The sequence below is a fragment of the Artibeus jamaicensis genome, unplaced genomic scaffold (assembly GCF_021234435.1).
Source record: "Artibeus jamaicensis isolate MK-2021 breed Jamaican fruit bat unplaced genomic scaffold, CSHL_Jam_final contig_1085, whole genome shotgun sequence".
NCBI classification, from domain to species: Eukaryota; Metazoa; Chordata; class Mammalia; order Chiroptera; family Phyllostomidae; genus Artibeus; species Artibeus jamaicensis.
This window is the reverse complement of record NW_026521214.1, coordinates 1,669,327-1,684,701: the sequence shown is the minus strand read 5'-3', so window position 1 is coordinate 1,684,701 and position 15,375 is coordinate 1,669,327. Positions and strand designations below refer to the sequence as shown.

The 15,375-nt window shown below is 41.1% G+C and overlaps 1 protein-coding gene across 6 annotated transcripts in view; it reads right to left on the bottom strand.

Moving 5' to 3' along the window:
* The window catches only part of NSD1 (nuclear receptor binding SET domain protein 1), a 158,521-nt gene that overhangs the window by 25,742 nt on the left and 117,404 nt on the right, over positions 1–15,375 (bottom strand). For all 6 annotated transcript variants that reach the window (XM_037126410.2, XM_037126408.2, XM_037126407.2 and 3 more), the window contains exons 13-15: positions 11,363–11,563; positions 9,245–9,424; positions 502–658 (exon numbers count right to left, since the gene is read on the bottom strand). In XM_037126410.2, coding sequence (XP_036982305.2) covers positions 502–658; positions 9,245–9,424; positions 11,363–11,563 — 538 coding nt within the window. The remainder of the gene's footprint in view (positions 1–501; positions 659–9,244; positions 9,425–11,362; positions 11,564–15,375) is intronic.

Genomic DNA, 15,375 nt, shown 5'->3' with positions numbered 1-15,375 from the left:
AGCTGCAGGAAAATATAACAATCCCTTTATTTAAAGGTCTAAAACATGCAAAACAAAATATTATACATATGGTAAAAAAAAAACAAAATGCAGTAAGGTGGTTCTCTCTGTGGGTGGGGAAAGGATGAATTCAGACAGGGGGCTGGAGGGAGACTTAAAGAGAAAAAGCAAGCCACAAAAATTAAGTATAAATAACAAGGCCAATTATTTTAAGGGTGTGTGTTGGTGTTATCTGCAAAAAATACGCCAAAACGCTATCAAGCAATGTATCTTCCCTGTTTCTGAGATTTATAGGTTTGTTTCATGAATGAATTTTCTACATGTTCCTACGATCAAAAGAAAAATATCAAGGTTTTTTTCTTTCATAATGAAAAACTAATGGGGAGGGGGGAGACCTTGCTTAACCAGGAAGAGTGTTAGAAAAGGTTAAGTACTCTAAGAGATGGGAAGAAACAGAGAATGGTACAAAAATGGTTGCCTGTCTCCTGCATGCTCACTCACCTGTATCTTCCGACTTTCACCCAGACAATTTCTCGGTAATGTGGCTTTTTGCCTGCTTTGCAGTCATTGCAATACCAGTTTCCTTCAGGGATATCAATGTTCAGGCATTCCCGATGAAAAGCAGCAGGGCAGGAATCACAGCAAAGAAGGCTGCCTCCTGTAGAAATCAAAACGTCTGGCACTTAGAAACACAAGGTTACATATGAGGACCCAGCTGAAACAGCCTGCGCTCAGCACCTAACCAGTTATTTGTCTCCCAGCCAAGGACCTAGTCATTTAGTTAGTTATTCAGAAAGACTTTCTTGTAAGAGTGTTTCTTTTACAATATTCCTGAACGACACCCTTGAAGGATTGCTAGACTCACAGCCCATAAACATGAGATGTTATTGGCAAAATTAGGTCAGGGCAAACCTCTAAAAGTCACGTGTGCATACATATTCATACGAGGTCTGTCCAGAAATAGCCCAGACATTATTACTATAAAGAGAATAGTTTGCATGGAATGGATGTAACATGGCAGCCAAGGAGAGTGGACTGGGATGTACATGCATGAACAGTGATGGCTTCACTGTACTAGTCCATGGGGGTGGTAGATGCCATTGAGTGAGCATGTGTACTGCGTGGCTACTGCATTAGAAATGACTGAGCAAGTAGAGCAATGAATCTGCACCAAAATTTGCGTTAAGCTTGAACATTCCTCCATGGAAACCATTCATGATTCAGAAGGCTTTCAGGGACAATGCAATGAGTGCAGCACAGATAAAAGTGTGGCACAAAAGCTTCAAAGATGGTTGAAAATCCGATGAAAGAGATCCACATTCCAGAACGCCTGTGATAAACAGAACACCTGAGAATGCTGAAAGTGTTTGGGCTGCAAGCAACAAACATCGGTGACCGACTGTGAGGACCAGAAGCCAATCTAGGGATTCCAAAAGCTACTACTTCTGAAATTTTGATGCATGAGATTTTGATCTTGGCATGAAACATGTCATAGCAAAATTCATTTCACAACTTCTGCTACCAGAGCAGAAGGAACACTATGCTGCAGTTGCTAATGACTTAATCCAAACGGTTACCAATGAACTGGATTTTCTCAAGGTCATAACCGGAAATGAACTGTGGGTCTATGGCTGCAGCCAGAAATGAAGGCCTAGTCATCCCAATGGAAGTCACGTGGTTCACCACGCCCGAAGAAGGCGTTCAAAATCATAGTGAGATCAAGACCAGGTTGAGGACTTCCGCCAAGATGGAGGCATAGGTGCATGTGCCGTGCCTTCTCACTCAACGAAGCTTAGAGACAACTAAATATTAGCAACAGAAAACACAGCCAGAACACGGAAAATTGAAGTTTTCGCAAGTCCGTTAACAACAAATTCTTCAGCCTGACCGGTAAGGGACAAAACCAGCGGCTGGTGAGGGGTTGCACAAGAGGACTCAGTCAGACAGACTCAGGCATGGAATCCAGACGCGAGGAATCCAGGAGCAGGGTTGAACCTAGTGAGCGACCGAGCGAGCAACCAGGAGAGCGACCGCGGAGGAGACAGCGGGGAAGCAGTGCTGCGTGTTGACTGTGGTCGCCCATTTGTGCGCGAGCGCACAGGCGAGGGAGTGGGCGGTTGGACCTGGCCCGGCGGGTCCCCAGGCAAGCGGCTGTGGAGGGCGCCAACATTTCCCCGCTCTGACCACGCCCCCACATACAGCGTCACAACCCAGCAACCTGGGAGTCCAAGGCACCGCTTCTCACACTTAAAGGGGCAGAACAGACCAAAAATGTCGCAAGATCTCAAAGCCCCAGAGCCCATAGATCTAAGCGATGAAGAAATAGCAAAACTCTCAGACGCACAGTTTAAAACACTGGTCATCAGGATCCTCACAGAACTGGTTGATTATAGCCACAAATTAGACAAATATATGAAGGCGAAACTAATTGAAATGAATGGAATTGCACAGGACACCAATAGCAATAAAAAGGAAACTGGGACTCAAATCAATGGAGTGGACCAGAAGAAAGCAAATAATGGCCAAACAGAAAAGAGTCAGGAAGCAAGAATTCAAAGAAATGAGGAGAGTCTTAGGAACCTCCAGGACATCTTTAAACGCTCCAACATCCGAATTATAGGGGTAGAAGGGGGAAAGGCACAGCCACCAGTGGAAAACTGATTTGAACAAATAATAAAGGAAAATTTCCCCAATCTGGCAAAGGAAATAGACTTCCAGGAAATCCAGGAAGCTCAGAGAGTCCCAAAGAAGTTGGACCCAAGAAGGAACACACCAAGGCACATCATCATTACATTAGCCAAGATTAAAATGAAGGAGAGAATCCTAGAAGCAGCAAGAGATAAGGGGACAGTCACCTACAAAGGAGTTCCCATCAGACTGTCAGCAGATTTCTCAAGAGACCTTACAGGCAAGAAGGGGCTAGAATGAAGTATTCCAAGTCATGAAATCCAAAGACCTACAAGCAAGATTGATCTATCCAGCAAAACTTTCATTTAGAATGGAAGGGCAGATAAAGTGTTTCTCAGATAAGATCAAATTCAAGGAGTTCATCATCACCAAGCCCTTATTATATGAAATGTTAAAGGGACTTATCTAAGAAAAAGAAGTTAAAGAAACATGAACAGTGAAAGGACAACAAACTCACAGTTATTAACAACTACACCTAAAACAAAAGCAAACTAAAAGGACAGCTAGATCAGGAGTGGAAACATAGAAATGAAGATCTCAAGGAGGGTTAGCAACAAGGGAGTGGGAGGAGGAGATGGGGGGAGAAGGTACAGAAAATAAGTAGCATAGACAGTAGATAGAAAATAGATGGGGGGGCAAGAATAGCATGGGAAATATAGAATCTAAAGGACTTGAGACACATGGTCATAAACTAAAGGGGGGGTAGGGTGGAGGGGAATGAAGGGAGGAATAGAACTGTAACAGCATAATCAATAATAAAAAAAAAAAGACCATGTTAACTGTGTTTTTTGATTGGCAAGGTGTTGCCCATCACAAGTACACTGCTTTAGGCAAATTAATAAGGAGTATTACCTCAATGTTCTTTGGAGGCTGAGAGATGCAATAAGACAAAAACAGCTACAGCTATGGGCAACTGGTGATTTATTGGCAGCTTCATCACAACAATGCATCTGCTCATGTACCACAACTCCTACAGAGGTTTTTGGTGAAACATCACCCAGGTGACTCAGTCCCCCTACAGCTCAGATTTTGCACTCCACCAACTTCTGGCTTTTACTAACACTAAAATCACCTTTGAAAGGGTAGAGATTTCAGACTATCGATGAGATTCAGGAAAATGCAATGGGGCAGCAGATGGCAATTCAAACAAAAGATATGCAGTGTTCTGAACAATAGAAGAGATGCTGGGAAAACTGTGTGAGGTTTCAAGGGGATTGAGGTTTCACTGATCTATGTACACTGTTTCATGTGTCTTCTTCAATAAATGTTTGTTTTTCATATTACATAGTTGGATACCTTCTGGACAGGCCTCACATATACATTCCTTCCTCGTCACTAAAAGGCAACACAGCAGAGTATCAATGACACACAAAGACTACTGTATAAGGAGCACAAGCATCAGCTAATGTCTGATTTAAACTCTTAAAATCACATGACCTTGGGGAACTCACTTCTCTTGCTGAACTGTAATTCCCTCAATGGTAAGGTTTTTCTTACAATGAACAATAAATAGCCAGACCTGTTTGAGGAGAAGTGAGTGATCAAATTGCCTAGTAGTGACTGACATATAAAAGCAGTCATCACCTTTTTATATTGCTAACCTTTTAATCTATGATTAGCACTCTCATGACACCTATGGCCCTTTTCAGAACAGCATTTATATATGTATAAATGCCATATAAAAGCTAAAAATGACATAGATTAAAATATAATGACCACAGGAGCACTTCTACTCAGAAACCATTTCACGTTATCCTGGAATTAAAGACAGTCTCATGCTGAAACTATTTCCTCTTCCTTTGTTTAAGAAACACAAAAAATTGGAGCCTATACTTCACCATCCCAGACGTTAAGAGAATTATAGAATGTTATTTTTAAATGCTATTAAATGTCAAAATTCTATCTTTAACTTTATTCTAAAGGTGATAAATAACAAGCAACAGTTTTCACCAAAAGACAGTTTTATTTTGTAAAAATTTTATTCATCTATTTTTAAATTAAAAAAAAATTTTTTAAAGATTTTATTTATTTATCTTTAGAGGGGAAGGGAAAGAGAGAGAGGGAGAGAAACATCAATGTATGGCTGCCTTTTGTGCATCCCCTGCTGGGAATTGGCCTGCAGGGAACCCACTGGCTTGCAACCCAGGTATGTGCCCTGACTGGGAACCAAACTGCGATTGTCTGGCTTGCAAGCCCGCTAAATATATTTTATTGATTATGCTATTACAGTTGTCCTATTCCCCCCTTCATTCCCCTCCACCCTGCACACCCTTCCCCCACCATTCCCCCATTTAGTTTATAACCACGTGTCTGAAGTTCTTTAGATTCTATATTTCCCATGCTATTCTTGTCCTTCCCTCCATCTATTTTCTACCTACCATCTATGCTACTTATTTTCTATACCTTCTCACCCCTTCTCCTCCTCCCACTCCCCTCTTGTTAACCCTCCATGTGATCTCCATTTCTATGGTTCCACTCCTGATCTAGCTGTCTTCTTAGATTGCTTTTGTTTTAGGTGGGGTTGTTAATAACTGTGAGTTTGCTGTCCTTTCACTGTTCATCTTTTTTATCTTCTTTTTCTTAGATAAGTCCCTTTAACATTTCATATAATAAGGGCTTGGTGATGATGAACTCCTTGAACTTGACCTTACCTGAGAAGCACTTTATCTGCCCTTCCATTCTAAATGAAAGCTTTGCTGGATAGATCAATCTTGCTTGTAGGTCTTTGGATTTCATGACTTGGAATACTTCATTCTAGCCCCTTCTTGCCTGTAAGGTCTCTTTTGAGAAATCTGCTGACAGTCTGATGGGAACTCCTTTGTAGGTGACTGTCCCGTTATCTTTGCTGCTTCTAGGATTCTCTCCATTTTAATCTTGGCTAATGTAATATTATGATGTGCCTTGGTGTGTTCCTTCTTGGGTCCAACTTCTTTGGAACTCTCTGAGCTTCCTGGATTTCCTGGAAGCCTATTTCCTTTGCCAGATTGGGGGAGTTCTCCTTTATTACTTGTTCAAATAAGTTTTCCACTTGTTGCTCTTCCTCTTCCCCTTCTGGTACCCTTATAATTCAGATGTTGGAATGTTTAAAGATGTCCTGGAGGTTCCGAAACCTCTCATTGTTTTGAATTCTTGTCTCTTCATTCTTTTCTGTTTGGTCATTTATTTCTTCCTTCTGGTCCACTCCCTTGATTTGAGTCCCAGTTTCCTTTCCATAGCTATTGGTTTCCTGTGCATTTCCCTTCATTTCACTTAGTGTAGCCTTCATATGTTCATCTAATTTGTGACTAAAATCAACCAATTCTGTGAGCACCCTGATCACCAGTGTTTTTGAATTGTGCATCTGAAAGGTTAGCTATCTCTTGGTCGCTTAGATTTATAGGCTCTGGGGCTTTGAGATGTTTTTGAGCCATAATGTTTTGGTCTGTTCACACCTGCTATGTATGAGGAGCGCAGCCTTAGGTGTTCGTTCACCAGGGCGGAGCAACCCAGGTAGCTAGGTTGTGATGCTGTATATGGAGGGCGAAGTCAGAGAGGGGCAACGGCGTTTGTTCTGCTCTCTCTCAGATTTCTGTCCCCTCTGCCACTTCCCACAAGCAAACTGAGCCCTTCTGGTGCTGGTTCCCAGGTGTGTGGGCTTGTGCACCTTCCAGGACCCTGTGGGTCTCTCCAACGAACTCTCTGTGAGCCTGGGAGCTTCTTCCGGCACCTCGACCCGGAAAGTCTTTCCAATTGGTGCTTTCAGGCTCTAATTCCCATCGCTGGGGCCCTGGATTGAGTGGTCTGTCTCACTGCTCACTCCTTCGCTTGGTTTATCTGTGCGTGAATGTGTGACCGCAGTCAGCCAGCTGCCTTGCGCCCTCACTGGGTCTGCCTGTTGCCACCCCATGGCTGGGATCCACCAACTGCAGCCTGCGCTCCTCAGCTCCTGGGTCCATGAGGCTGATCTTTCCTGCCCTACCCTGCTCCACTGCTGGCTCCAAACCTCTTACCCATCTGGATGAATGGTTCATTGTTGTAGGACTTCTGTACAGTTCAATTTCCTGTGTTTTGGCTGTTTTTATTATTAAAACTTAAACTTCGTTGTGTGAGGGGGCACAGTATTTTCTACCTACGCCATGGCGTAGAAATAATTTCTTCCATCTTGGCCAGAAATTATTATTCATTTATTTTTAAAGAAAGGGGAGGGAGTGAGAGGGGAGAGAAAAATCACTTGGTTGCCTCTTACAAGCTCCCAACTGAGGACCTGGCTGGCAACTCAATCTACTGAGATATACCAGCCAGGGCAGAGAAAGACAGTTCGTTTTTGTGTTTGTTTTTTTTTAAGATTTTATTTATTTATTTTTAGAGAGAGAAGAAGGGAGGGAGAAAGAGTGGGAGAGAAACATCAGTGTATGGTTGCCTCTCATGTGCCCCCTCTTGAGGACCTGGCCTGCAACCTAGGCATGTGCCCTGACTGGGAATCAAACCAGTGACCCTTTGGGTTTGCAGATTGGTGCTCAATCCATTGAGCCATACCCTCCAGTGCTGTAAAAGACAGTTTTATAAGTAGCAGGTATCATAATAACAAACACAATGTATGATGTCGTAAAGTTTTGTACAGGACAATTAACAAAGCTAACATAGTCCTCTCTGTGCATTAAAACATCCCTAACTACACCAAAGTTTCAGTTTCTACTCATGTAAAGTATATTTAATATCCTTCTTTGTTTTAAATTAACACCATAATTTGAGGATACCAATCACATCCTGATGCAGACCCTAATCAGTAAGTTTTCCTTAAATTACCAGGTTACATAAATCTTGAGAACAAAAGCAAAGTCTACTTCTTTGTTAACTTCTAAAGATATATTTTATTTATTTATTTTTAGAGAGAGGGGAAGGGAAGGAGAAAGAGTGGGAGAGAAACATCAGTGGGTGGTTGCCTCTCACGTGCCCCCTATTGGGGACCTGGCCTGCAACCCAGGCATGTGTCCTGACTAGGAATCGGACCAGCGACTCTTTGCTTTATAGGCCCATGCTCAATCCACTGAGCTACACCAGCCAGGGCTCCTTGTTACCTTTAACACCATTTATTAGACTCAAATTTCTTAAAGGGGATGCTCATCAAATTATACATGTTCACTCTTTACCAATTATTCCTTCAAAATACTCATAACCACACAAGTTTTTGTAAAACTGCATGACCAATAAGTAGATATTAAAAAAAACCCCACACAACTCATGAAAATTGTTTCCCAAAATTTACTGATCAATAAAATGCAGTCATTCTTAAAAGGAATGAAAAAAATGAGTAGGAGAGCTGGTGTCACCCTCACACCAGAAGACGGTGGAGCAGTGGCAACACCAGTCTTAGAAAAAGAGTGTGTGGCCTAAACACTCACCATGACCCAGCATGTGCTCCTCGTGCAGAGGCACATGACAAACAGTCTCACACTGAGAACTACAGCCCTACAGGTGCTTCCTAGGAAGCACCTGTAGGGTGCTATACCTGTAGGGTATAGGAAGCTCAGTTAACCACGAAAACAATTCAGAACTCTAACTGCACCACAGTAAACAGCCTGGCAATAAGTACTGAAATTTCCACCGAACTAACTGAAATCAGGCTGTGAGAAATGAACAGGTATTATATAAAATGGATAATACTGACTCTGTTCTGCAGGGGAAATACTTTAAAAATGAATATATGAAAGACATAAAATTACCTTTCCCTCCACTTTATAAGACTTTTAGAAACATTAATATCCCTTATAGTAAGGAAATTCATAAATTTCTTCACTTTCCCTTCTTCCATTTAAATTCGTGTAAAATTAATAAAACAAACAAACATAGCATGATACCATCTTCTAGAATTGCTTCTATCCAGTTATATGTGCAGATGTCTGGAGTGATAGCACTTAACATTAATCAATATTTTTTTCTGATATTGAGACTTAGATTTGTACCATCATTGGGGCGATTTGGAGTTTGTTCGTTCTTTCTGTTCCTTTCTTTTTTTGTCTTTGTCTTTCAGACTTACTGATATATAGTTTACATATGACCTTGTGTAAGTTTAAGGTACACAACATAACGACCTGATATATGTGCGTATTGTGAAATGATTAACACAGTTAGATTAGGTAACACATGTATCATATCCCAGTTACATATTTGTTTTTGGTGGTGAAAACCTTTAAGATGTGCTCTCTTTGTGACTTTCAAATATTTAACACAGTCACTATGCTGCATATCACATCCCCCAAACTTACTCATCTTATAACTAGAACTTTGTACTGTTTGACCACATCCCCTCATTTTTCCAACAGTGGTTTTGTCTATTTCTTTATTGCATCATCTATTTAACGTTTTGATAAAAATCAAGTCACTATTCAAAATAAAAATATAACCTGTTCCTATTGGGGAACAAATCCAAATTTGGAAGTTCTGTTGTTATATTAATTCAGTATATCACTTCCTCGTACTTCTTACATTAGCAATGTGAAGAAAACCTTTTGTTGCAATTAAGGTATTGTATTAATCTCTTTTTAAACTATTCATTTATCAGTAAGTCACAACTTACCTTCTGAGCACACAAAACACCAGCTCACATTAACATGCTCATGATTTCGGCAGCCCCGCCTGGGTGTAAAATGATTAGGGCAGATGATACTATTAGATGCAAGGATCTTTGACCCAGCAGCCAGGCAAAAGTCATTGGCATGATATGCCACAGGACAGCGGACACAGCGCATGAGGCGACCTAAGAATACAAGACACAGGAAAATTGGGGAGGAACAAAAGAAAAAACAAACATAGTAAGTATTAAAAAGTGTGAGTTATTCAAGTTTATTTGCTAGTACTGAGAAAACGTCGCAAATAGAACAAAGCACTACTAGGGCAGGGGACCCTGAGAGCTTGTCCGGAGGTTCTAGCAGGGGAGTGCAGCTGCTCAGTACCCCTGACCGAAGACTGGTCCTCTCCTCTAGTTGAGAAGGCTGTCCTCTTCGACCAAGCCCACCTTCGGGAGGGATGCACATGGATCGGTGAGGGAGGAAGGGGACATCCACTTAGCTGGCCGGATCAGCCAAATCAACCCTGGCGTCAGTGGGGTGACAGATGTCGCAGCCTGATCACCCTCACATCCAGGGCAGGAGATCTTAAACACCCAATTCACTATAAGAAGCTCAGGTGGGAAGTATGTAACTTCAACACAAGGAGTCAGATCCCACAAAGGTAAACAAACCTGCCTCACCAAAAAGCCCCAGTGAAACCACTGCCCCAACTCCTAGGAAAGCTGGAGTGTCCTGCAAACTGGTGTGTGGAAATGTGCACTGCTGGGATAAGAGGCCAGATGGCAGGAACACTGCTACTGCTTGGTTTTGTTGCCTGATGCTGTGATTCTTAAAGCCTTTCAGGTAAACAAGCCCCTCTACCCCTTACTGATGAAATTATGTCCTCTAACATCCTTCGACTGAAAGCTTACCAAACCATCTAAATGTAACCTATAATAACAATCGAAAACAGGAAGGTACCTGATGGTTAAACGCGATTTTTATCAAAATTGCTTAATCAGGCAAGTTAAATTACTGTGATTAAGACTGATGAGCCCTGGCTGGTGTGGCTCAGTGGACTGAGTGCAGGCCTGTGAACCAAAAAGTCGCTGGTTTGATTCCCAGTCAGAGCACATGCCTGGGTTACTGGCCAGGTCCCCGGTAGGGGGCGTGTGAAAAGCAACCACACACTGATGTTCTCTCCTTCTCTTTCTCTGTCTAAAAATAAATACAATCTTAAAAAAAAAAAAAAAATCGATGAGATCTAGAGGGCCTGGAAATCAACTTACAAAAGATAGTGCCAATCTGGTTAAAAGACTGAATAATGAAAAAAGTCAAGACTACTATATTTTCCTGCTTAAACCTCAATGGGTCAAGTGGGGGCTCTTTGGGCACACAAGCTTTTAACAGTGGAGGCAAAATATTTGGCTTTTAGGAAAATCAGTAAGAGATTCCTATTACTGAACAGAAAAAGTTATTTTCCCAGTAGGAACAGATTTGAAAACTTGAGTTTATCTACATCCACCAGTAGTTTTGGAAACTTCAGCTCTTCCACTATGAAACAAAAAAAGCTTTGAAGATAGTAGTTTCCATTTAAAAAAACAAACTAACAAAAACAAATCAACACAAAACAAAAGCCTCACTTTTGACCTACATGCATGTCTGAAGGACATCACATGTGACAACCACAGATGTAAAAGGGCCCACAGGAGAAGAATACAGTATGGTCCAATGCAGTGGTCCCCATAGTTTTTGGCACCAGGTACCAGTTCGCTGGCTTGCCTGCTGCTCACTTCCCGCTGTGCGGCCTGGTTCCTATAACAGGCCACAGACCAGTACTGGGCTTTGGGACTCCTGGTCTAATGGAGTAGGTAGCAGGATGAAGACATGCAACAAAACACTTTTTCAAACTAAATCTCAAATAAAATTCAAATATTTGTAACAACCACGTAACATTAAGGCTCCATAGAAAACAATGTGGTGACTATTTAACTAGTCCATCATTACTCTCTTCTCTTGCACAAAATACCAGTACTGACAAAAGCTAGAGAGATCATGAAGAGACATGCCAGATAGCATCTGGAAACATGCACTGCCAATGGCACTGCTATTTTACAATTAGATTGGTTCACGAGAGAAACCTGTACCTTTAGATGCAGAAACACTGGCTGGATTAGCAGCATGGCAGGTTATACAGATGTGGAGGGAGCACCGAAAGCCCTTATTCTGCATAACAGTGGGTGGGTACTTCTGGACACACTCTTCATGGTAAAACTTTCCACACAAGGGCAGAAGGCACCTTTTAACATCTTCCCCACTCTGTTTACATACAAAACAGGTATGGATTCCTGGGAAAGATAAGGTAACATATTAACAATTCAAGAACTCACCTGATATGAAACCATTAGATGAAAAGTTAGTGAGCACTGAATTCCACACCAAATTCCACCAGGAGGGAAGGGGCAGGGGGCTGGGTGTAGGGTGTGTTCCCTCCATACCAGGCAATTCTGTAACACCAGTTGGCTGTCCTAGCTCAATTCTGACACTACCTACCTAGAGATAACAGCAGATCCCACAGATTCAGGACTCAGCCCTAGAGAAGGTCATGTCCATGCACGCCTTCAGACACCAATCTTCAAAACCAGGTTGTGGACTGTACTTCTGAACAACTATATTCCCCTTCTTGGGTTCAATTAATTGTAAGAGCAGCTCACGGGACTCAGAGAAACATGTTACTTACTAGATGGCCAGTTCTTATAAAAGGGCGTAACTCAGGAACAGCTAGATGGAAGAGATGTACACAATAAGGATAGGGAAATGGCTCAAACTTTCCACATCCTCTCCAAGCACGACACTCTCCCAGAACCTCCGCATGTTCACCAACCCAGAAGCTCTCTGAACCCCTCCCTTTGGGATTTTGATGTATTAAATCACACATGCGTGACTGGGGACTGTTTCAACCTCCAGCCCTTCTCCTCTCCTCTCCCCTGAGGCCAGAAAGGTGGGACTACAACCTTCTAGTCACATGGATGATTCTATAGGCAACCAGCCTCCATCTTTAGCTGGGTCCAAGAGTCACCTGATTAACACAAAAAAGACATTCAAAGACAGCTTTATGGCTCCCATCACGTAGGAAATTCCAAGGGTTTCAGGAGCTCTCCGCCAAAAACTAGACAACAACCCAATGTGTATTTACTGAAAATCACAGTAGCACAGTAAGTAACTTTATGATAAACTGATCAGACTGACAACATAACTAATTCAACCTTAGATCACTACTCAGTGGGAAACCGACAATGCATGCTTGCTGACATGAACAGGAAGTAAGAGGAAGTACCCATCACCTTGCCAAGAGAAAACCAACCAGAAACTAACCCAATCTCTACAAGTTTTCAAGAAATTTGCAGAAAAGAGAAACAAGTTAAATTAAACAGACATACAGACATCTGAAGGGTACAATCAACCACATTTAGAATGCAAAAAATTTTGTTGGGACAAATGGCCACTGTCTTGACAGACAGATATCAATTTAAAAATAGGATAAGAGGGACAGGAATGTCGTCCTTTATGAGAAATTTAAGAGACATATCAAAAATACAACACAGATTTTACTTGGATCCTGATTCAAAACTCTGTAAAAAGACACCTTTGAGATAAGTAGGAAAATTTGAAAATGGCACTCGGCAGCAGATGACACAGAAGGGTTAGTTTATAATTTTGCCACACACAGGATATATGTATTTTTAAATGTTCTAAGTGTCAGACCTTTTGGAATATATAGGTAAAATGACCCAGAAAGATAGTTCATATACAAAAATTACATCATATCACATCACATCATATACAAAAGTTAATTCAAAAAAGATCACAGGCCTAAATGTAAAACCTAAAACTCTAAAATTTTTAGAAGAAAATCTTTGTGACCCTTGGGTTAAGAAAGATGACTTAGGGCATGACACCAAAGAAAAGTCCACAAAAGGAACAAGTTGATAAGCTAAACTTTGTCAATATTCAAAGGACACCATTTAAAAAATGAAACACTGCACTGTCTGGTGTGGCTCAGTGGACTGAGCACCAGCCTGTGAATCAAAGGGATGCCAGTTTGATTCCCAGTCAGGGCACATGCGTGGGTTGTAGGCCAGGTCCCCAGCAGGGGGTGTGTGAGAAGCAACCACACACTGATATTTCTCTCCCTGTTTTTCTTTCCCTTCCCCTCTGTCTATAAATAAATAAATAAATAAATAAATAAATAAATAAGTAAGTAAGTAAGTAAATAAATAAATAAATAAATAAATAAATACACAAATAAGCTACAGATTAGGAGACTAACCTGAAAAGTATATATCTGACAAGGGACTAGTATCCAGAATATAAAGAACTCTTAAAACTTAACAGATAAGATAATAAGCAACCTAATTAGACACACACACACACACACACACACACACACACACACACTCTCTCTCTCTCTCTCTCTCTTCATCAAAGAGGATAACAAATAAGCACATAAGATGCACAATATCATTTGCCATGAGGGAGATGCACATTAAAACCATAATGAGGTATCACCACACATCTGTCAGAATGGCACATTAAATAGACTGAGAATCCAAGTGTCATTGAAGATGGGGAAGACCAGAAACTCTCATCCACTGCTGATGGGAATGTAAAATGACACAAATATTTTGGAAACACTTTGAATGATTCTTTAAAAGTGAAACATATACCATACCTACCACATGATGCAGCCATCTACTCTTAGGTATTTACACTAGAGAATAGACAATGTTTCTATACAAAGAACTGAATGTTCACAGCAGCTTTATTTATAACAGCTCAATCTGAGAACAATCCAAATGTACATCAATAGATGAACAGATAAACAAACTGTGGGACATCCATACAATGAAATGCTACTCAACTATTAACAGGGATGAACTCTCAATACCTGCAATGACATTGTTGAATCTCAAATTAACTATGCTAAGAGGTAGTTTCACCGGTGTATGTACACACTCCCACCAAAACTTATCAAACTGTGCACTTTGTGCAGTTTCTTGTGCTACAAGTACACTTTTGATAAAGCTGTTTTAAAAAAGAAAAGTACTAATATACACAACATAGATGAGTCTCAAAAAACATGCTTAGCCAGAGACAAAAAACTACAAATACTTTGATTCCCTTTAATATGAAACACTAAAAAAAAAAACCACATCTAATGTGAAAGCAAATCATTACCTGCCTGAACTGAAGAAGGGGGTGGGAGGTAAGGATGGGTGATTTTCATAAGGGTTGACTGAGAACTTTTTGGAATGAGAGAAACGTTCTAGTATTATCCCTGTGGTTGTGGTTACACAGGTGTATAAATTTTATGAAAACCTGTAAGAGCCCTGACTGGTGTGGCTCAGTGGATTAGGTATCATCCCACAGACCCAAAGGTTGTCAGTTCAATTTTTGGTCAGGGAACACGTCTGAGTTGCAGGCCTGGTCCCCTGATGGGTGCATATAAGAGGCAACCCAATTGCTGTTTCTCCACACATCAATGTTTCTCTCCCTCTCTCCCTCCCTTTTACCCTCTCTAAAAAGATACAAATAAAATCTAAAAATAAACCACTTATCAAAACATACATTAAAATGGGTGCATTTTATAGTAGGCAAATTATACTTGGATACAGCTGATTTTTTAAAAATAGCTTTGCCTTACATAAACTGCTCAGAGAACATCACATCATAATAAAGACAAGGCTAGCAAAACCGGATCACTGGCACAAAAGGCAAGATGATCTTTCTCAGATTAGGCAAAATAACCCCACAACTATCTTGTCTTCCTCCAGCTTTTGTCCCCACAGTGTTAAAGGTGGCAGTGGAAAGGTGAAATAATAGGACGTGGCCACCTATTTACAGACACCAGTATACCTGGTCTCATTTTCCACAGGACCCACCCTAAACCTACACTCTTCCCTTCATTAGAAACACCTCTTCCCAGCATTCTCACCAAGCCAAGAAAAAACTAATTCTGCTTCCTTCTCCTGTCTCACAACTCCATGGGACATTCCCACTTTACCTTTTCATCTCTTATCCTCTTTTGCCTGTGACTATACTCTTCCAATTACTCTCCTGGGAAAGATATTCATTTCCCCACACATTTCTTAAACTTCAC